At 42.6% G+C, this 23,014-nt stretch overlaps 1 protein-coding gene across 15 annotated transcripts in view; it reads left to right on the top strand.

Annotated features, from left to right (window-relative positions):
- The first annotated feature begins 2,741 nt into the window (after positions 1-2,741).
- The window catches only part of CAPRIN1 (cell cycle associated protein 1), a 38,279-nt gene continuing 18,006 nt past the window's right edge, over positions 2,742-23,014 (top strand). For 5 of the 15 annotated variants that reach the window (XM_084851677.1, XM_084851771.1, XM_084851706.1 and 2 more), the window contains exons 1-7: positions 2,952-3,133; positions 3,573-3,773; positions 15,932-15,994; positions 16,827-16,913; positions 19,240-19,478; positions 19,601-19,683; positions 22,735-22,872. In XM_084851677.1, coding sequence (XP_084707803.1) covers positions 3,579-3,773; positions 15,932-15,994; positions 16,827-16,913; positions 19,240-19,478; positions 19,601-19,683; positions 22,735-22,872 — 805 coding nt within the window. In that variant the 5' untranslated portion in view covers positions 2,952-3,133; positions 3,573-3,578. Of the gene's footprint in view, positions 2,866-2,951; positions 3,422-3,536; positions 3,774-15,931; positions 15,995-16,826; positions 16,914-19,239; positions 19,479-19,600; positions 19,684-22,734; positions 22,873-23,014 lie in introns of those variants that run through there. The other 10 variants (XM_084851779.1, XM_084851717.1, XM_084851698.1 and 7 more) reach the window with 9 other exon arrangements.

The raw sequence follows: 23,014 nt of genomic DNA, 5'->3' as shown, positions 1-23,014 counted from the left end.
CTTCTGGAAACTGTGCTCCCTGCCCCCTTGTAGCTGGCATGGTTTCGCTCCATGCCGGCTACGTCTCTGTGCTCAGAAACAGGGTGTGCAGATGAGGAAAAGGGAGTGGTTCCAGGAAGAGATTGAAGAACCTGCTTTACGCAGCTTCCTATCAGGTCTCCAGGCACCATCCCTCCCCTCCCTGAAGCCACACCTAGAAGGGTAAAATCACCTGTCTAGGCAAAAATGCAGGGCAGCCAGAGCACATAGGTTTAGGATAGATCCCCTCCATGCTCCAGCAGACCTGCATAGGATAGTTGGCAGCCTCCTATTTCGGAGGCTGGTGACTATCCAGATAGGATTGCGCCCTCAGTTGATTGTGAACAGAGCAGGCTATTACAAGCTGTAATTTTTAAACTATATCTAAGATGTTTTAAAATATTTTCTCTTCCCTCCCTCTCTCTGCAGGTCTGACAAAATCTTAAAAGCAATTTCCTTACCTCTTCATTGCAAAAAGCAAAAACAAAAAAATACCTGCTGTTCACAGCTTCTATACACTGTAGCTCCCTTCTTCCCTTGCCTCTATACTTGGGACATTTTCCAGCTTTTATATAGAGTTATTTCAAAACTGCAGCACGAATCTCTTACACAAAGTTACTAAAATATTTATAAATAAAAAGTTAGAAAGAAAACATCTATGAGGGTTCTCCAGATCCCTTCATACTTGCATACACCACATATTTAGAATGATGGTGACAAATGACTGGGTGAAACCACGATGTCTAAACTACTAGGATCTCTCAGATGGATCTTACTTCCTTTTTGTTTGAGCCACTGTGGCTGGCCCAGAACTATGAGACAAAAACTACGTCAGAGCTTTAGTGATCTGCAATGCAACAAAATTGTTTCTCACCCCTTCAAAGCACTCATTATTTAAGAGCAAAGAATGTACTAGAGCTCTGGATAAATACACTATATGTGTTCATACGCATGCGTGCAGGTTCCAACATGAGTTTCAGGGTGTGCCATCTTGAGAGGGTGTTTCTAAAGCTCAGTTCCTTTTACTGCCTGTGCCTTAAGAATTCAGGTCCTTTTCCTGCCCGGAAGGGATACATTTCTCTTTCCTTTGTTTTAACGATAACCATGGCATTTATCCAAAGGTGTCAATATAACTAGCACAAATGACACTGGGCTAGCAGAAGCCATGTTCTAAACTATATGCAAGGGAAAAATCTAGCTAAAGTTCAGTTTGTTGATCTTAGGTTTACAAAGTGGTCTGCAACAGGTCAATGCAGCACAGCTTTGCAAGCACAGCAATATTTTCTGCTAACGGTATGTTAGATTTAGGCCATAAAGACAACTCCTTGAACAACCTTCGGTCCCTTCCCCAGCACCACTGACATGGAACAAGTCACAGCAATATACTATTAAAGGGCATTCTAGGACCAAAACATTTGCAGATCCTTTAATAAATCAAGTGAGTGCTCACTTTAGAGAAGTTTCTTGCATACAAGTTCCTCATTTCACCACCTACTGTCTCCAGAAAAAAGCGTGCTGGTTCCCAGACATTCATTATTTTTGAAACTTTGATTAGGCAACTGTGCCTATAAAACGCCTTGATTTAAAACAACAACATCAAACTGGCCTAGGAAAAGTATATTTATTTGTATTCATAATTCACATTTGCATACCACCTTTCTTCCAAGGTCTGCGGAGCATCATTTTGGAAGAGCTCAAGGCCAACAACCTTGGAAATGTTACAGCGCTATAGCGATTTGCCCAAGATCACAAGCTTCATAGATACAAACAGATGTAACCCAGTTGCCAATGCCTACATTCAAACTCAGCACTTTTGCAACTGCACCACTAGTATGTGGTGTACCACTGTAATTATGTTCTTAGTGACTTTCTGGTAATTTTCCCAGACCCAAGCATGAAGTATACAGTGCCTTGGCTTGAGGAGCTCCTCTAATGAAGCAGGTTGTCATTTGGGACCCCTGTGAGGAGGCCATCTCCAATGCTTCTACCCAGACTACTGCTATCCTGACTTGATTACTCCTACTCCACAGAAGACCACCCTTTTCCACATACCCCTAAAAAAAACCCTCTATACAAAACAGCAGCCACTAACTAAAGAACGGGTGGGTAGGTACCAGTCGAACGCAATTTAGATTGCAGCTCTATACCCGCTTACCTGAGAGTAGGCCTGAGTAAACTCAATGGGGCTTATTTCTCAATGGCCATGTATAGGATCATACTGGAATATCACACTGATTTCAACCGAAGAGATGCAAGTTATGCGCTTGACACTCTCGCTAGCACTTACACGTGCCTTGCACGCGATCCTATGCATGTTTAAACAGAAAGAAGTCCTACAACTCCCAGCATAGCTGGCTGGGGAATGCTGGGAATTGTAGGGCTTCTTCCTGTCTAAACAGGCATGGGATTGCGTCCTAACCGCGCGATCCTATACATGTCTACTCCGAAGCAAGTCCCACCGAATGGGACTTTCCCGCGGGTAAGTGGATCTAGGACTGCAGCCTAAATTTGGCGGATTCGTGCCACCGGGAAACAGCGCTCTCACGCAACAGTGCTCTCACGCATCTTTATCCCACATGAAAGGGCCCGCACTCGAACCTGCAACTCCTTAAAAAAGGGCAGCTTCCGCCACAGCAAGTCCAGCCGAGCCCCGCCCCGGGGTCCTTCAGCCCGAGCCAGCCTCTCCCCCTCGCCATTGTGCTCCGCGGCTAGGTGGCCTCCGCGCCTGAAGGCCCGGCGCCACAAGACTCAGGCTCCTGCGAAGTCACACTCGGGAGACTGCGCGAAGCCGAGCCGGACGGCTTCCCTCGCTGCCGATCAGGCATTCCGCGTGGACAGCGCCGGCGGGTGAGGACCCCGTCGCTCGCGCCCTGCCCCGCCCGTCCCCCTCGCGCGCGCGCGCGCTCTCCGCCTTCTCCCTCTCCTTCTTCCCCCCCGTATCTCGGCGCAAGAGGTAGCAGGAGGAGCGGTGCAAGTGACCGCTGAGTGGGCAGAGGCGGCCATTTCCCCCCCCCCCACCGCAAGAGTGCCCCGAGCCATTCCCTTGTTCCCACCCACCCCCTCCCCGGGATATTCAATTCCATTCACGTGCACGCGCGCGCGCGCATCTCACACGGTGAGGAGAGCGGGGAACCAGGCTTGGGAGAAAGGAGGGCGGCTCTTCGAAGACCGTTGGGGGGGAGGGGGGGATGGGGGGGACAGCGCGGCGGTGAGGCTGCCGGGCACGTGGGTGCCGAGCACGCGCCCGCGCGCGAGGGCTTTGCCGGCGGACCTTACGAATCTCTCAGGTTGCCTAGAATCGTTGGGCGCGCGCTGACAGGTGCGGCTGGGTCACGCGTTCGGAGGGGGAGGGGGAAGATGAGCGTGGGAAAATAAAGGGCTTGAAGGAATAAAAGGAATTCCGGTGAGGCGCCTCCTTTTCCTCCCCTCATCCCGCTCCGCGTTGTGTCCCCTCCGGCGGCCCGTCAGTTCATCCGCTTTGCTTCCTCTTTCTTCCCACCCCCAACCCCCCCCTCCTCCTCTCCGAATCCCGTAACGCGTTGTTCTCTCCACAGTAAGCGATGCCCTCGGCCACCAGCAGCGCGATGGCGAGTAGCGGCAGCAAAGCGGGAAACGAAGCTGCGGCCGCAGCGGCCCCTGCTCAGGCAGCGGTGGCCGCGGTTCCGGGTGGTAGCACGAGTTCGGTGCAGACCGAGGCTATGAAGCAGATTTTGGGCGTCATCGACAAGAAGCTGCGCAACCTGGAGAAAAAAAAGGTGCGGAGGCAGCTCTTCCCCCCCCCCCCCTTGGCGCTTGGGAACGAGTGTTGGGCGGCAGGTCGCGAGAGAGGCGGACACCGAGTGTCCTGAAGCGGGGCGGCTCCTGAAGCGCCACAGAGTGTGCGGAGGCCCCTTTCCCTGAGGAGACCCTTCGCTTGCCCCTCCCGGCCTGCTCCGCCTTTTGTTTAAGAGGCCGAAGGGGGGAGGGGAGGCGGCATGGCCTTCTTCCTTTGTTCTCCGGGCCCGAACGGGCGTCTTTCACGTCGTTTGGCCCTAGAGGCTTTCCTTCCTCCAGCGCCTCCTCCCCACCCCACCCGGAGCGGGGCTCGACTGCCGCCACCTCGGAGCGACCCGCTCTCTTCTCGTCTTCACCCCCTCCCCCATGCACATGGAGCCGGCCAGGACTCAACATGGCGGCGGCGAGAGGCAGCGGCTCTTCGCCCAGGGAGGGAGTCTCATTGTGTGAGCGGCTGCTGCACAAAGGCCCGGCTGCCTGCCTTCCTGCCCGAGACGCGCAGCCTTCGCTCTCTGTATGCGCGCTACCCCCAGCTCTTCCCTCCTATTTTAGTTACTATTTCCAGTACTGGAGTTGAAAACGACCGCACTGCCCCGTGAAGACGGGTGTGCCCCGGTGAACGGAAATTTTAATTGGCTCCTGTGTCTTTTAAAATGCCTCCGACGGCTTAGTTATCAGTGTAGATTGGGTATGGAGAGCTTCAAACTTCTTTGTAGAAAGAAGCAGCAATGGCTGTCACAAAAGAAAGTGGGCTACATCAAGAATAGTTTGTGTACAGCTTATTTAGAGGATTTCCACTGAATACTAAGTTGCCCTATGTTCTCTGTGTTAGGATTGTAGTTGTAGTCTTCTGTTTATGAACCAGGGACACAGGCGGACTTGCTCTCAAGGCAGCATGCATGGGAACAAACTTCATAGCAATTCTAAACATTTTGTGCCTTGGCGTGGCTTCTATATTTACACTGCCAAAAACCTGTCATGGTGGAAGTAACCCCCTCTTTCTCTGTATATCCTCTCCCTGTTGTGAACTTATGATAAAAAGTGCATACAAATGAAATAAAAAGTATGGTTTGCATCAAGAATACCCTTCCCAGAGATGGAAAGCCTCTATCTGTCCATAGAAGGCTTCTGATCCAGTGGAGAAATCCTGCTGGTGGAATAGAGGAGGGGGCAATCTTCATTGAGTTTCCCCTCCATCCTCAGTTCCCTATTCTCCCCCCCCCTCCCCATCTTGTCAATGGTTGAAAGACCCTCAAATAGTGAGAGAAGTGCTGAGGGCTCCAGAGGGATGGGGGAATCAGCAAAAATTGCTTCCTCCCTCCTTCCCCTGGTGGGAGCATTCTGAGGGAAACTCCGCTTGGGGAATGCTCCCGCTGAAGGAAAAGAAGCTACATCCAACCTTATGCAAGCTAGCATTGGCATAACAGTATATGGTCGTAGTCCACAGAACTGTGCAGCTTGCTATCTGTTAAATATAACTTGCATGGCAAGCCACATCTAGAATGCCATGGAGCTTGAAAAGTTAGGTGAGATGAAGCAGATGGGGGAGATGTGCAACTGACATTTTTAATCACATGAACCCTTTAGTATTCTTACAATAGCTCTGTATTGTGGCATATATGTTTTGAGCAGACTTGCTGTTAATCAACTGCATAAAATGACACAGTATATGTATAACCTGTTATGTATGTTTACTTGGTAGTAAGTACTGAGTTGAATAGGGCTTACTTCCAAGTAAGTGTGCTTGGGGATGCACCATTAGGTTAACTATCAGATGTATTTGAGTGCAAGTTCTGCAAATAAATGAAAATATAACCCTAGGCTGCAGTATCAAGTTTTAGGGTTAGGAACTTTCACTGGACTGGCTTTTAGCCAGTCACCACATCTTGGGAAGGTGTATAGGCTAATTGCCTATGGGGTCCTTTCCAAATATGTATTAAACCTCACTTTTCCAATATTGGTCCCAATTATGCTTTTTTCTGGAAATGATATGCCTGCTATTTCATCATGTATTTACAATAAGGCTAGTGTGTGGCGCAATATGGCCTAGCTGCTGCTGTGCCATGAACATCAATATACCTACCTACTTGCTGTTTTAAGGTGTTTGAGGTCTTGACCTGGCATCTGCAAAGCTATTTTGTTGGAATATAATATGGGTTTTTGTATTTATACTAGTGTTGTAAAAAGTTTAGGCTGAAATATTCTAGTTAACATGCTTCATGCCATACTTACTGAAGCTATTATAAAAGTACCACTGCATTTTAAAGTATGGTATCAGGCTCTTGATTTCCATACTTAGTCCCTTCCTCGCTACGCCCTTGTCACTTCTTTGGTTCATAAGAAGTTTGTGCTGTCTTCTATGTTGCAGTGAAGACTGGGTGGGTGGTTGACATAACAGCACAGAGTCATCCTGTAAAGCTCACATAATGGCCCAGTTCAGAGGTAATGGCAGGGATGTGCGTTGTGCGTGAGCTGCTTCCAGTTTCCAGCACCAGCCTACGAATGCAGCATTCGTAGGTTGTTTCCATGATATCCAAACCCAAGCACTTGTGGGTTAAACAACCTTATGTTAACCCAAGAACAAGCCATGGGTGGTGCAGCAGCCATGTTTTATCTGAACATGTTTATTAGTGGATCAACCTCAAATAGTTACATGGAAATGAATCCTATTGATTTTGGTTGATCTTGATAATAGAACATCTAAGCATACTTTTCAGGATCAGATATTGCAGGCTTACATGTAAATGCTGAGCATTTCCTGCGCGTGACCTTTGAATTCTGTAACGAGAAACATTGCTTCCCTTTTGGTACATAATTTCCTTTTATTAGTTTGTATATCAAAGGTTATTCTATGCATCTGACTGATTCAGTTTTACTGAGAGCAGCTTCCTGAAGGTTCAAAATCACTACACATTTGTAGATGTATAGATTGTTCTGTATTGTAAAAAAGATCTTCCAACAGACTCTACTTGTCAACCTAGTGACTGTACAGTGGAATTTTCAATACGTTTAAAAATTCAAATGGTAGTAAGCAGTGTGTGGAGGTAGCCAAAATAATATCAAGGTTGGATTACTTAGTATTTGGGAAATTATGTGAAGCTAAACATATTTGTCTTGGACCTAGAGATTTCTGTACACTCAAGGCAGCCCTGCTGAATTCTCCCAATTTCACTATCCCACTGCAGCCCCACCACTTCCACCCTCATGCCCCATCAAATCTGTTCCAGAGCTCTCTTTACATTCAGGAGCAGCTTTGGGGCAGGATGTGTGAGCGAGGCATCTGTAGTGCTCAGGAGAGGAGTCAAGGAAGTCCCATTGTGCGAGTGGAGTTCTACTTGTCTGTGTCTGGATCCAAGTCATAATGTTAACTAGATATATTAAGTAAAGAATCTGAGCAAAGGTCTAGGTTTTCCAGTACTTATGCAGAGCTCCCAATTCCATAAGTGGTAACAGTGGGCTGGTTTGGATGTAATGCTAGAAGCCAAGTTTAGCATTACAAGAAAAGCCTAGCCTCCCCCCTTGCTCATGCACTCCCCCTTCTTCTTCTGGCATAGCTGTGAGGATAAGTTTTGGATTAACCATAGCTCACTGTGTTTTAACTTGGACAAGCTATTGTTAATCAGAAATCTGGTTAATGGAAACAAACCAGCTTCAAACCATAGTTTAGAAAGTGGTTTGTTATTAACTATAGTTAATCTTGTGGCTGTGCTGGAGGAGGGAGGGCAGGTGGGAGCACACAAGCCTGGATGAGGCTAAGCTTGTTCTGTTAATGCAAAACCATGGTTTGGCTGTTTTTGGACAAAATGCTAATGTGGTTTGAAAGTGGGATATGAGATAGGAAGCTATTTATTAATAATCTCCAAAGATTCCAGTTTCATGGATGAGCCTTTCCCTAGAGGCATGTTCTGAATTGTGTAGTGTTGGAAATTCAGGTATCCTTTGAAATGGCTTGAAAGCTCCTGGTGCAAATTATTTTCTTAAATGGCAAGATATCATAGATGACTATACTCTTTTTTATCTCTTAACATAATTATATATTTCTAAATAGCTTATTTTTAACTTGTATCACTTGTTACATTACTAATGTACAGTGTATATTGGCTACGATCCAGAAATGCCCACGTGATTGATTGACCAGAGCAAAACTTAGACTTATACTATCAGCTTCCTGTCAGTAGCTCCCCCAGTTTAATATCCAAATCAATAGTGCAGGGTTTGCATGTGGAAGCTTGTCACAAAAAACTCCCTAAAATATGTTTTGTGTGCCTGCGGTGTTGCTTACATATGTGTATCCCAGCTACCTGGATAACCTCAATTGTGTAAGAAATGGCCTGGTGGTAATTATAAATAGCCCCCTGACGTAGTGGAGCAGCCAGGACTCCATACACAGAGCCCTTTTTCAAAAGCTAAAATCTTCTCATTGGCTATCTAACTTAGAAGGAGGACTGGGGGTGGAGGTTGAATCAAGCCTCTCCCCGCCAACAGCCAAGTGTCAGGATTTTAGCTCCATCGACTGAGCTGCTAGGTGAGACAGAGGAGCTACACATTCAACATTTGTGCACAAAGTTCTTTGCTCTGGGTAGTGATATCCTCATGGAAGCTACCTTCTGTGTGTGTAAGGTCTGCCCCCTCGCCTTGGATTGGGGTATTGCTCTGCAGCTTTCTACCATTGTTGTCATGGTTATACTGATTTTAAGCTGTACCTAGATCTGGCTCCAAACATCGAACTGATTAGGAAGCAGTACCTCATTTTAAATTAATCTATTGGCTATCTGCTGTGCAATCAAATATGACCCAAGATTGTAGGTTCACGTAATAACCACTTTGAGCAGTGAGCAAATGTTCTTTTTATATTGAATTTCCATTTAAAAATTGATAGCTTCCTCCTCATTGAAATGGGTTGTATTCATTCTAATAGAATTTAGAGCTAAGCGCAGCAGTGTTCTAGTTTTAGGTGTGCTTGACTGTATCTGATCAAGTGAAAATAAAAGTATTTGTTAAAGGTAGGTTAATATGAACAAAGCAGAAGGCTTTGTTTGGAATAGAAACTGAAAATAACTTCTTCCTGTGTTAAAATGCCAGTGTTCGGTATTTTGTTACAGGTGAAAGTGGAATATTAGTGCAGTGCTTCACTTAACATGATTTCATACATTTTTTCAGTGTGTACCCTAAAATGTAGAATACGCACAATATGCATGATTACTATTGTATCATACTGATATACCTGTTATGAAGCCAGGATTAGCTTCGGCACCTCACTGTATAGATGCACACATTTCCAGCCATATAGTGAATGGAATACATTTACATAATTGTCTTCCTTCAAATGTTTGCCAAACAAATCTTTGCCATAGTTTTATGTATTTACAGTGCAATCCTCTGCATGTTTACACAGAAGTCCCACTGTGTTAAATAGGGCTTACTCCCAGATTGCAAGGGTTTGCATTCATTAGTAAAATTATTTATATCTTCTTTGTGTGTTTTGGGGAATTGTTTTTTAGATGTAATCAAGCTAAACTGAAAACAGAGCAAGATCCTTATTCTTGAGAAGATTTATTTGCCCATTAAACTGTGGAGTATCATATCTCGTTTCTCAACTTAAAAATTCTGGGATTCAACTGCCATGCATTTTGAACTAAAATGTTTGAGTGTTACATTGCAGATCATTGTTGTCTACCTTTCTCAGCTGTCGATTAGGTGAGCAGAAAATGGCATGCCTAGAAACAGCATGCAGTAAAAACTTTTAAAGTAGTATTGGCATAGAAAAGATTTGCTTCTTCCTTTTAGTATTACAGGAGAAAAGCTAGGTCTTGATTCATCCTAGATTGAAACGGTATAAGAGTATAATTTATCTTATTTGCAAGTTTTACCCATATAATTTGGTACTAAAACTAACATTCTCCTTCTTAATAGACTGCTTCAATATTTGTGTAAAAATTGCTGCTTAGTAGAGATTTTATTTATTTTTAACATTTCTATACTTCCTAATAGCTGAAGCTCCCTGGGCAGTTCACACCAAGATACTTCAGTAATGCAGCCTTGAATTTACTTGAACTATGATATTAATTTTAGTAATTTTGGCTGAAAGGTATGAGATCAGCAAAGAGTTAATTGTAAAAGCAATGTAGTCATAATTTACGTTCAGGAATGTATTTACCATAAATATTTATATCCTACCTTTCCATGAATCATGCCCAAGGTGCTTAACAATAATAATACAAAAATCAGAACAACTAAAAGACAACAGCAAAAGTATCAAATTCAAAAACAGAAAGAGCTGGATTCAAATAGAAGAAAAGAGCAGAAAAATATTAACAATAGGAACAGTTGTGAAAACATACAGTGAATAGTCTTGACAGGCCAAAGGCCTATCTAATCAGGAAGGTTTTCACGCAGTTATGAAAAAGCTATCAATAAAGGGTGAGCTTCTCTAGGGAGAAAATTCCATGGCATGGGGTGGCATGGGAGAGGCTCTCTCTCATTCTTGCAACTCAGAAAATGGGACATGCAAGAGAGGCTCTCCAAATTAAAGTCTTAACATTGGGACAGGGGCATAGGGGAGTAGGTGGTCCATCAAGTATCCTGGTCCTAAGCTGTTTAGGGCTTTAAAGTTCATAACCCAAACCTTGAATTGTCCCTAAAAATGAACTGGAAGCTGGTGTAGCTGTTTTAACAAGGGAGTAATGTGATCCCAATAACCAACTCTGGTTAAGAGTCTAGCTGTCTCATTCTGCACCAGCTGAACTTTCCAGACACTGAAAAGAGGCAGCCCCATTCAGTAGTCCAATCTGGATGTAATGAAGGCAAAGGTCACTGTGGCCAGACCTGACATCTCTAGGAATGGGCATAACTGGCACATCAACCTCAGCTGGGCAAAGGCACTCCTGGCTACTGCTGACACCTAAGTGCTCAGGTTGAAGAAGTACTGTAGACTATGAAGCTGAGTCTTCAAGTGGAATGTAGCCCCATGCAAACAGGATGAATTCATATTATAACAGCCATTCTACTGAGCAGGAGCACCTCTGACTGGATTAAGCTTCAGTTTGTTCATCCTCATCCAGCCCATTACTGACTTCAGATAACAGTTCAAACCCTCAACAGCTTCTGTTGAATCAGATGACATGAGAGAGCTGGGCATACTGATGGCACCACACTCTAAATCTCCAAACTCTGCCAGTATTTTATTTGTATGATGGCTTTCTAGAATTTTTCTAAGGAGTGGTAGAAATCAAAAGTACATCTAGCTACTTGTGAGTGGCAAGAAGTTGTTGAGGTCCTGTGAATAAGAACTGTGATCAGCCAGCAGCTAGGTGCATTCATAGGGTATGTAGTAGGAGAATTAAGCAAACCTACAGCCAAAGATGTATTATTGGTGTGGTGCAAATATAATGTTCCCAGTTTTCTAACAATGTTTCAGACATCTTTCTACCGGTTTGCATGTTTCCTCCATTCTCTCCCACAGATTACATATTTGAAGTAAACAAGTTGTGTATAGTGAAATATAATCTAGCTGGTGCTGTGCAATAGACTTCAGTATATCTCTCTTTCCATAGTTTCTCTTGGCCATAGTGTAGCGTTAAGAATGGGTGCTAGTTATGCTGAGGGCTCAATCTTATGCATGTTCAGACAGAAAAAAATCCCACAACTCCCAGCATGCCCCAGCCAGCCATGCTAGCTGGGGCATACTGGGAGTTACAGGACTTTTTCTGTCTAAGCATGCATAGGATTGTGCCCTTAATGGTGCTAACCAGGACTGCTCTCATAAGCAGTGGGTTTGTATGTTATACATTTTAGGTAAAATTAGTCAGGCTGGGATCTATAGAACTGCTTTAGCATGCCCAGTGATTTTTTTACACTTTAAATGGCAGACCTTCTGTGCCATATCACAAACTGCTTTTGAAACTTCAAAATATATTTGCTTTATGGGATGTCGAGAGGAGAGCTGCTGTTCAGGAAGCAGGAGTCCAATGCTTCCTTGGGTGGAGCTAGTTTTGTGGATTTGGGGATGCAGGCCTATAATAATTGGAAAAAGTCTGAAATTTCTTACCTTCAGTACTTCTAGACTGTAGTACCAGTCTGGCATTGTATATGGCATTTAAGGAATGGATAGCCTACAATATGCAGTCCCTAAAAAGTGTGAAAGCACCTGGAACTCAGCATTAAGGTTATTTCACTATCTTTTCCCTCTTTTTAAAAATTTTATATTAAATGAAACTAAGTTGCATAATAAGCCCTCCAGACTTTGGACTTAATTCTCCTGACATGAGGATTTTGTGGGGGGAAATAGAACAAAATAAGATTACAGGAAGATTACTCTACTGGACACTGTAATTACGGAATGTTGCTTGTTCCTATTTACTAAGAAGTCATGGTGCTCATATGTTGGCTTCATTCAAATAAAAAAGTTGGAACAACTGTTGAAAGGAATTGAAAAAAATATTCGGTTGGATCTTGAGAAATATGAGTGGAAGAAAGCTCCTAGAAGGTGACTTTCCTGTCTTCCTCCCTCTTGTGCTCCTGAAAGGGCTCTTTGGAAGGTTGTTTCTATCAATAAAGCCTAAAGTTGAGTGGAGTTGAGAGACAAAGACCTGGCTTGCACATAACACTAACCCATAGTTAACCCAGGGTTTGTTGCCCTACCAGGTTTGTCTGGTAGATGATTGAACAAACCATGGTTTGTTTTCTCAATCCCTGGGTTGTTTGTTTCCCTCCTGTACTCCTCTTAGGATGTTGACCCTATTCAGATGTAATGGCAGTGTCTAGTGGCAATTCGTGGGTAAATTACCCCATGAATTGTGGGGATGCGCGGTGTGCGTGAGCCACTTGCAGTTTCCTGGAACTACTTACAAATGTGGTATTTGTAGGTGGTTTCTGTGATGTCCAAACTTGGGATTGTTCATGGGTTAAACAACCCCAAGTTAACCCATGGCTTGTTCGGAACGTCATGGAAACAACCTATGAATGCCTCATTTGTAGGTTGTTCCAGGAAGCCGGAAGTTGCTTGCGTGCAGAGTGCAATCCCGCAATTCATGGGTTAATTAACCCACAAGTTGGCACTGGATGCTGCCATTATATCTGAACAGGGTTATTGTGTTGCTGGTCCCACTTATTAGGGGCATAATGTAGAATGATGGTCCTCAGTAATCTGGTCCCCAATAATGCAGACTATTGGGAAAGAACTCTTGGGAACTAAAATGCTTGATTTCATAAGCTTCTTTTAACTACAGTTGCCTTCAGTGCTGAGACGAAGTCTATTTTCTTGGTAAAATTTTTGACTATTTTGTGAGAATCAAGCCTTAAGCAACAGTAATAGCATGTAATTTCTTTATAGTTTATGATTGAAGTTTTAAACTTAGTTTAAAACACACAAGTATATATTGGTACATGACTTATATTATACCAAAACATTAAAACATTCCTGTGTGTGATTGGCAATCCCAGGCAAGGCTACGGTGCAGTGTTGAAGCACAATTTCTAGCCAACATGCATAGAATGTTCCTCCTTCAGTTAATACCTAATTGCAAAATACCTTAGATTTTTCTGTAGTTTTTAGTGTTTATGTCGATGTCTTAAAGGGGAGAAAAAGGATTTGTCACAATTTCCCATGTGTATATATTTTCTATGCCTTCTTATTTTTTGATCTGAACCCAGAATACTAAGTGCCAGTCCTAAAAACTGAAATTGCCATTGCATTGATTTATTGAAGTACATATATTTACTGAGACTGATTAGCCTAGAAACGGTAGGAATGAGAAATTTACATTCTTGGAAATACGTTTTGATGATGGGATTCTTGTGTACAAATATTTTATGTAATAGTTAGAAGATACATTTTCGCTTTATAATTTACCAGAAAAATAGAACTATTTTAACCGCAGTTAACACTAGTTGGATACCACCCTTAGTGCTCGATGAATTTGCTGAATTCCTGTGCAACCAGTAGTGAATGACTTCTCAAAATGTAGTGCCACAATGTATCAGGGCATTACAATATAAAAAGCGGTGAAGAAGGAAAATACAGTCTGTACTGTGTGAACGCTTATGGGCCATAAAAAGGTCTTGAGAGCAAGAGCCTTTGCATACAGATTAAATCCTCTAGTTTTGGGGTCACTTCTCACACCACTTTTCTGCTAAGTCAGAAAAGGGCCATCTGAGTGAAGGAGGCTTTCCACTAGCCTTTGGATCCAACCGGTTGTTTCCTAGTCCTTTGAAGGAGTCAGTCAGCACAAGTAAGACCTAATTTGAAGTATTCTATCTTGGGCTTTTCTGAAATGGAGACTAACACACTGAAAAGGTTTTGGAAAGAGGATAAATTTTATTCTTGAGCTATTTAAACGTTTGAAGAATCTTGGTATGCTAACTAAAAGACGAGAACTAGGTGGTGCCTTGCTAACAGTTTTAATATTAAAAAAAAAGATTAATTTAAATATTACAGGTCCTATATAGAGGCTGTAGGAAAGTACTTCTATGTTGCAGCATTCCACCGGGCAGGCACAATGTTTGAAAGCCCCGTCTTGTGGCAACTGTCTTCATGCTGGTGCTGGATTTTATTTATTTCCTCCTTTCAGGATTACCCATTCCAAGGCGACTCGCAACCTATTAAAACACAAAATTCATAGTATAACCCATCAAATCACAATATGTTGGACATTAATAATGCAATCCTATACATGTCTTCTCAGACGTAAGCCCCATAGAGTTCAATGGAACTTACTTCCAGGTAAGCGGGTATAGGATTGCAGCCTAAAACATCTAAAAATATAGCAGCATCTAAAACTATGACCTAGTTTGCACATAACACTAATCCATGATACAGGTTGTTGAATTCTGGGTTTTCATGATGTGTGAACATGGCTGTGTTAATCATGGTTTGCTAACCACAAAAAATCTAGAAAGAGAACCCTCAGTTTGTTGGGTTGTGAACTCTGGATAGTTTAAACCATAGGTTGTTATGTGTGAACTCATTATGGGTAGTTTGCCACCCTGTATAGGTGATGGGCAAGAGCGGTAAAAAAACAACCCCAGCTGCCTCATATAGAGCCATGCTGCCACTTGCCCTTTCCTCAAACATGAAGTCTGCCTGGCAACATCAGCCAGGCAGATCTGCTCTCTTCTCCCAGTGCTTCTGACAGCACTGGGGGAGTTTTCAAGGACTAGTTACTGAGCAGAGCATCTCATTGTGAAGCTGCCTGTACCAAACTATCTCAATGCCCCCAAACTTTAGACCTTTGGAGGTTACCCTAAAACATATTTCTCGTTTCTACTAAGTGCTCACACCAACTACCCAACCTCTGGAAGTCAAGAACTCCACCATGGTGAGAAACTATTCACATTCTCTGAAAGAGGTTTTCAGCGCTTTGGCTGGGGATGGAGGAAGGGAGCTTTTCTTCAGTGAGCTATGAGAAGTGCCAGGAATAGTCTATGAATCTTCCACACCCATGTGTAGAACAAACCAATGGTAAGCAGGCAGCTGACACTGCCAGTACTACAGTGCCTCAGATAAACCGGGAATCAAGAGAGCAACCTGTGGTTTCACTGATGGTCTGCCAGGCAAACCCTGGATAGGGCAACAAACCATAGTTTAAATAAATTGTGTTAGTGTGACTTCCTCACCCTTTCCAGCCCGTGGAAAATGCTACACAGAGGGTCAGGGGACCCTGCTGAATGGGGTAAGCTGTGGTACAAGGGGGAAGGCGATCCCTGAAAATCAGACAGAGGCACCTCCCATGGGCAGACCATGAGTGGGTTGACGTAACTGCATGGCCATATACACATTTAAACCTTAATCCCATGGTTCACGCCTACCTTAAACAAGTAAATAGCCTCCCCCCTCAGTCTATTTCTATTTTTTTAGTTTTCTATTTTTTAATATTAGAGATTACTTCTTAAAAAAGAATACGAATGTCATGTTAGCAGTGTTCAGTTACAATAGGTATTTGAATAGTTAATAAATTCCACCTTTCTACTAAATCCTGTGGTATTTTGCCTGTGTATAATTTTCAGTTGTTTTCTCTATTTAAACAGTAGACCATGAGAAACTGGGCCTGTACGCTCTGCAAAGTATATAAGATAATTGCTTAGATCCATTACACTTGTTTGAGATATACATGCATTGCAGAAGATTTTTTTTTTTTTACAGGGTAAACTTGATGATTATCAGGATCGAATGAACAAAGGAGAACGCCTTAACCAAGATCAGTTGGTAAATCTTTTTGCTGACATATATTGCCAGTTTTTCTATGAAGTATTGGTTTATTTTAGGCCTTGTTCGTCCATTCTGGTTGCTCTAGTTTCGTAAATAATAGTCTTGATAACAATGGTCTCCATTTGTTTCAATGGAGGTATATTGCAAACAGATGTGTGTACGCTTTTCCTTTTACTCCCTCCACCCTTGGAAAAGAAAGGAAACTATTATCTGCAAATTACTATGAAAAACAGCATGTGTGAAGGTGACCAACTGGCAGGAATCTTAAGGCTTTATCCTAACTGTTGTGACGTTGAGGGTGCATGAATGATTGGAAAAGAGTCTAGTGTTTCAGTCCTATGACTCTTGCATTGCTGTTAAATCTGAGAAGGAGCTGATTTTGTGGTGATATGGGGATGCTATTATGTGTTTAGATAAGAGAGGGCTTGTATTAATGGTCTTTGGTTGTTGGCCACTAGCTACGGGATGCACATCACCTGTTTGGATGGGAGCTTAAGGAATGGGTTTGATAGCATTGTTTGTTGGTAGAGAAGGAGAAAGAAGCCTTTGAGTTATTTGTAGGCCAGCAAAGAAGCACTGTTGGCAAAGCTGGAAGAGCTGTGCTGTTGGTTTGGGAAATGATTTCCCTTGAAGACTTCCTTGATAGTTTTGTATGAAAAACACCATTGCTTTGCTAAATTTGTAGAAAACTAAAATATATTGTCAAAAGTTATTAAATACTAAAGTAAAAAGCAAACATTCAATCAATGTATTTTGCAGGAATTGAAGTCATGGAAAGTCTAACATAAAAGTCTCTAACATAAATTAATCCCCCACCCTCGCCCCCCAGGATGCTGTGTCCAAGTACCAAGAAGTCAGCAATAACCTGGAATTTGCTAAGGAACTGCAGAGAAGTTTCATGGCGCTGAGCCAGGATGTAAGTAAATACAAATGACTTAATGCAGATTAGCCACAGAAAAATTAAGGTTTCTGTTCAACGGTAAAGATACCTCTGCAGATACTGATACCTAGATAAAGATACCTATGCAGAACTGTGTGTACTTTGTTTCTGATCCATGTGTATGATTTTTATAAAACAATAAAAATGCAAAACAGTTTCTCAAAAATATTATTGAACACTTCCGGCATGGGATGCGTAGAGAATATGACCTGGTATTCATGTAACAACAACCCATGGGTTGTTGGGGCCACACGTGAATGAGCGTGCTGCCTCCCACTTACTTGCCACTTCTGCTTTGCATCTGGTTTCTCATACAACCCAGGAACACCCCATTCCTGAGTTGTTTGCTGCAACGTCTGAACCCAGTACTCAGGGTTGTTAGGGGAAAAGCAGCTCAAGAGTTTTAATCCATGGTTCATTGTTGGATTAAAACTCTAGGTTGTTTCTCCCTCAACAACAGAGTGTTCCTAGATTGTTTGCTAAATCAGATGCAAAACAGAAGCAGTTGGCAGGAGGCCCCAACCAACCACGAGTTAATTAACCCATGGTTGGTTGTGATGTGCGAACTGCATCTATGTATCTGCAGAAACAATGGACTGATTTGTGTGTAATGGCAAACTATGCCTACAGTGAAGCACAAAGTAGAAAAGGGAATTGTTGCTGGAAGAGGAAGTGGATGAGCCTCATCATGTTCCCAAGGCATGGTTTGACTTGCAGTTGTTATCTGTGCAAGTATTTCTTCTTGGTGCAGCTCATGTTTAGAGTGTTAGTCAAGATTAATGTGTAAGCTGTGATTATAACATTCCAAAATATGATTTTCATGAATAAAAGTTGTCTTTTCACAACCTTACACATATCCAGTAGCACAAAGAGCCAATCGGTTTCAGTATAATCTACCCTAGCAGGCAGCAGTTTTATTAAACACCCTCTACTTCTGGTCCTTTTAATTGTAGATGTTGGGGTAGTCTGGAATATTCTACATGTAAACTTTCATTATACTAGAACGAGCTGTAGTTCCTGACCAGATGGTTTTCATTTCACATCCTAGGTAGATCTGAGGTGGCTGCATCACTATATCACACATTCTAGCCCACCACACACTCAGTCACACACTATCTCCCCACTTTTACACCCCTAAACTTAGTACAGAATATAATTTCCTTCTGCTCTAGTAGTCAGTTGGACATTTTAAAGCAGTGATCGGAATTTGCCTGATTTGTACATTTAAAGGAGCACTGAATAAAAACCTAATAAAGGAACACAATTTCTTTGCTTTGCAACCAAGAAAGATGCTTGCCTTGGAATAGATTTTCTTTTAATTGACAATTTGCTGAAAATTGGATGACAGTTTATACAATGGGTCAAAGTTGCTCACCTCTTTCTGTGCTTGGAATTGTGAAAGTTAGAAGATTGGGTGTTTCTCTTTCCTGGCTGAAATTCTAACTGCTGTCCTGTATATTATGCAACAATCTGTAGCATCCCATTGTGCCCATGTGTTTGCGGGATCCACTACTTGTGCAGCAGGGCTTTGGCACTTCTACAAATAACCTGAAATGAGTGGAAATACTTGTTTCTGGAACAGGGCAGATCAGCAGAATTCGCAGAAGGGAGCTGTGCTGACCTATCCCGATTCAGAAATTAGCATTTCCACTAATTTTCAGGCTTATTTTTAGAACCGCCAAAGCTCTGTCCCGCAAGTGCAATGGAACCAGCGGAGATGAAGCAGCCCCACTGGATACTGCCCAATCTCTAGAATCTCTTAATTTAGACTAAAACTTATTGCCTAAAACATTTGTGACTGCATCCGCTTCTTTGTCCTTTGTAATGTTCTCAGTCAGTATATAAAAACTCAAGTTGTATTCTGTACGAAGATAAAGGTGCTTGTGAGGCTCAGTCTTTATCTTTAATTTTCATTACTATTGACTGATACGAGATATCTACTATTTGGACAGTTAACAAAGACTGGCACATCTGTAAAACAATTAGCTAATATGTCTGTGCTAGGAATACTATAAGACTGTGATCTAGAAGCTCTGGTGTGCACATGGAGCTTCCTCCATCCAGTGGCTTCCTTGTTCTCTTCTACAGTTAAAACATCAACTGATATCTCACATGATGTGAACTTTTCAGGAAACACTGAAAACTTGAAATACTTCAGAAGTTGAGATGATGTGGGATTTAAAATGTTTGCTTCTGACTATTGTGTTACTGCAGAAGCTTCGTTTTATAGATGTATAAATGAAAAGAAGGAGCAGTTTAAATTAGGCACAATTATTTGTTAACCACGTACTTTTTTTACTAGATTCAAAAAACAATAAAGAAGACAGCTCGACGGGAACAACTAATGAGAGAAGAAGCTGAACAAAAACGTTTAAAAACAGTACTTGAATTGCAATATATTTTGGACAAGTTGGGTGATGATGAAGTGCGCAATGATCTAAAACAAGGAACAAATGGAGTGCCGGTATTAACAGAGGCAGAACTGTCAATGCTAGATGAATTTTACAAGCTAGTTGAACCTGAACGGGACATGAATGTGAGGTATTGTGATAGATTACACTGCCAAAATAATTCTGATAAGGTTAATGAAGCAATCCAATTAGTTCCTTTGCAACATAAGAGTTTTGAGATATGTTATGCTTCCATTAATATTTCTGTTGAAGGTTGAGTGAACAGTATGAACAGGCATCCATTCATCTGTGGGACTTACTGGAAGGGAAGGAAAAGCCTGTATGTGGAACAACCTGTAAGTATGCTTACCTTAACAATAGTGCTAAAGTAGCACCTCAAATACCAAGCTCTTAGAATATTCAAGCTGATTCTTTTACATACCATTTCTCATGTCCATAGTTGTGTAGTAGCTGACAGAATGCTAATTTACAGCATAGTGTATTCTATACTCATCTAACCTTGCTCAGCACTTAATGGAAGCTAGTTTCTGCTTATTCATCAGCACTGTGTGGCTGATGGTGCTTAGCAGCACTGCTTTCCAGAAACTTTAGCAAAAGAGCTTTTCAGACAGTTTTATTTCATGCAAAAAAGTAATAGAGGTTTCATATGCCTTCCAGTGAGGGAGAATAGTAATAGCTGGGGAGAAATCTTGCAGTAAATACATTAAAGAAATCTGGATGGTGAATCCAGGTGGGTTTATGTAATCTCCATGTGTGTCCTACAGATGTTAAACTAGCATAATGTAATCATATGTAGTGGGTAGGGAAACACAATTAGGAAGGTGAGATAGATTTTTAAAACATATATTTACTATTAGCTGGAGCAGCTGGCTTATAGTTGGAAATAACATAATTAAGAACTAAAGCAAAAGTAACCAGTTTTGACCAGTCTTTCATTTTGGAGCAAGGTGATTGAGCAGGTAGTTGCTAGCCAATGTCAGGCACTTCTGGAAGATACTGATTATCTGGAGCCATTTTGGTCAGGTTTTGGGCCTGGTTTCAACTGCCTTGGTTGCCCTGTGGGAGGACCTTTGCCGGGAGAAAGAAAAGGGAGTGTGTCCCTAGACTTTTCAGTGGCTTTCAATACCATTAACCATGGTATCCTTCTGGGAAGGCTGTCTGACTTGGGAGTTGAAGGCACTGTTTTACGGTGATTCCTCTCCTACTTGAACAGAATCCGGAAGGTGGTGCTGAGGGACTATAGTTCTGCCTTGTGGCATCCCCCAGGGCTCTGCTTTGTCCCCCATGCTTTTTAACATCTATGTGAAATTGCTGGGAGAGGTTGTCCAGAGAGAAGTGTCATCAGTATGCGGATGACACCAACTCTACCTCTCCTTTTCATCAAATGCAGGTGAGGTCGTGACTATCCTGAAGCAGTGCTTGGACTCGGTGATGGGCTGGATGAGGGCCAGTAAACTGAGACTCAATCCAGACAAGATGGATTGTTACTAGGTGGTTCATCTGCCCAATTAAGTGGCATTTAACCTGCTCTATTTGAAATTGTACTCCCTCAGAAGGAGCAGGTTTGTAGTCTGGGGGTGCTTATAGAAGCCCAAGTGGTTTCAGTGGCACAAAGTGCCTTTTATCAGCTTTGGCTGATAGACCAGCCACAACCCTACTTTGACAGAGATTGCTGGCTACAGTTATCCATGCACTGGTAACCTCCCGCCTGGATTATTGCAATGTGTTTTATGTGGGGATACCTCTGAAGACGGTCCAGAAACTTTAGTAAATGCAGAATAGAGCAGCGAAGCTGCTTAATGGGACCGGCCGTTTGAAATGTATTACTCCAGTGCTGCATCAACTGCACTGGTTGCCAGTTTCCAGGCCTGATTCAAGGTGTTGGTGCTGCCTTTTAAAGTCCTAAATGGTTTAGGACCAGTCCGCCTGAAGGAGTGCCTTCTCTCGTACGTTCTTGCCTGATTGCTAAGATCATCTTTGGGGATTCTTCTCCGGTCCTCTGACAACTCCACTAAAAAAATTTGCAATATGCCAGCTGTCAAGAGTGATTAGATGTCATTGGCAAGATCCATCTTCTGTGCCTACCTGTCACAGCTGCCAAGGCAATACTGGTGGTGTGATCCCACCATAACTAGGTATGTAGTCCTAGTCTGTATTTCAAGCGCTGAGACTTGCATTGGTTATCCAGTGGTTTCATCCAAAACTCTAAATTTGTCTGTGACAAGCACCACGTTGCAGGTGGCTTATGTGCTTAGAGCATGTTGAACAGCTTTGTCATTAGTAAATAGTTCCCTCCCAGATATTTGAAGGAGGTTATTAGGATTCCCTGAGCATACGTTGTGATAATCTCTGAAAGGTACATAATAGAATTTGTGACGCCACTTCCATACCCAAGCCTTTAGCATTGAGAATCCCCCATAGGTTCTGTGACCATTTGCTCTTCCCTTTTTCTGGAGAAAAGATTTGCTTCTTCATGACTGGTCTTGTTTACTTACCTATCTGCTTCCCTTCAAAAATTGACACTTTTCCTTTGTATGAATTCCTGTCTGCTTGGTATTTTCTCTACTGTCATAAGCAAGTTACCCTGCATTGCTTTATTGTATACTCGAGATAAATTGGCATAGTAGCAATCCAGGCCTGGCTCCAGGTGTGAAGGTGTGCTGTGCAAAGTGCGCTCTGAACTCCATGCTTCATCAGTGGGCCCTGAAAGGCTTACCTGGTGGCAGTGGGAGGCATTAATGGGCACTAGCAATACTGGGTGGCTGGCTGGATCTAGCTGTCATTTAAATTTCCTATAATGCCCTTGATACAGTGCTAGCCCAGGGCATTGAGGACAAGTTCAAATGGTGGTTCAACCCAGTTGCTTGGTACAAGTGGTAGGCAGGAAGAATAGAAAGGAGAGCCCATGGCAGGTGTCAGTTGGTCCTGCTGCAGCACCAGCAGCTGCCCAAGGATGCCCTGTGCTGTATCAATGATACGCCCCTCTCCTATTCTTATTCCAGTGAAAATAAGATTTAACAAGTCAGGACATTTTTCTCCTGTATGTAGGCTATGGATAGGGTTTCCATCTTCCAGAAACACTGAAGGGCAAACGTTCTAATTTGTTGAATTGTCATATCAGTGGAAGATGTACACACAATATTATTCTTGAAGAATTTGGATTTACACACACAAGCTGTTCACTTTATGTTCATGTACAATTTTTTGAAAAATAAAGATAATTGTGAGTTGTGCTGTTTGGGTAATCTGGAATTACCTTTGTTAGGAATTTAAATATTTTGCAAAAATATGGCATAATTAGAAAACTTGATAAAATTTAGGAAAAGTGAGGGGGGAATACTTAAACATTTGCCAAGTGAAACAGTCCAAAAATCTATTATTTACAGATAAAGCCTTAAGAGAAGTTATTGAACGCATCCTTCAAACAAGTTACTTTGACAGTACTCACAATCATCAGAATGGTTTATGTGAAGAGGAGGAGACAGTGCCTGCACCTGCAGTCGAAGATCCTGTTGCAGAAGCTGGTAACTAAAAAATACATTTGCAGCCTTATCCTAGGCATGTTAATTCAAGAGTAAGTCCCAGTTGGTCCAGCGAGAGTTACCTCCAAGTTAGTATGCATAGGTTTGCAGGCTTGGTAGTTTTATGGGCCTGCTGAAGCTTTGG

Source organism: Heloderma suspectum, chromosome 1, assembly GCF_057233095.1.
Source record: "Heloderma suspectum isolate Gila_16-S chromosome 1, 16-S_ref, whole genome shotgun sequence".
NCBI classification, from domain to species: domain Eukaryota; kingdom Metazoa; phylum Chordata; class Lepidosauria; order Squamata; family Helodermatidae; genus Heloderma; species Heloderma suspectum.
This window is presented reverse-complemented; position numbering and strand designations above follow the sequence as displayed.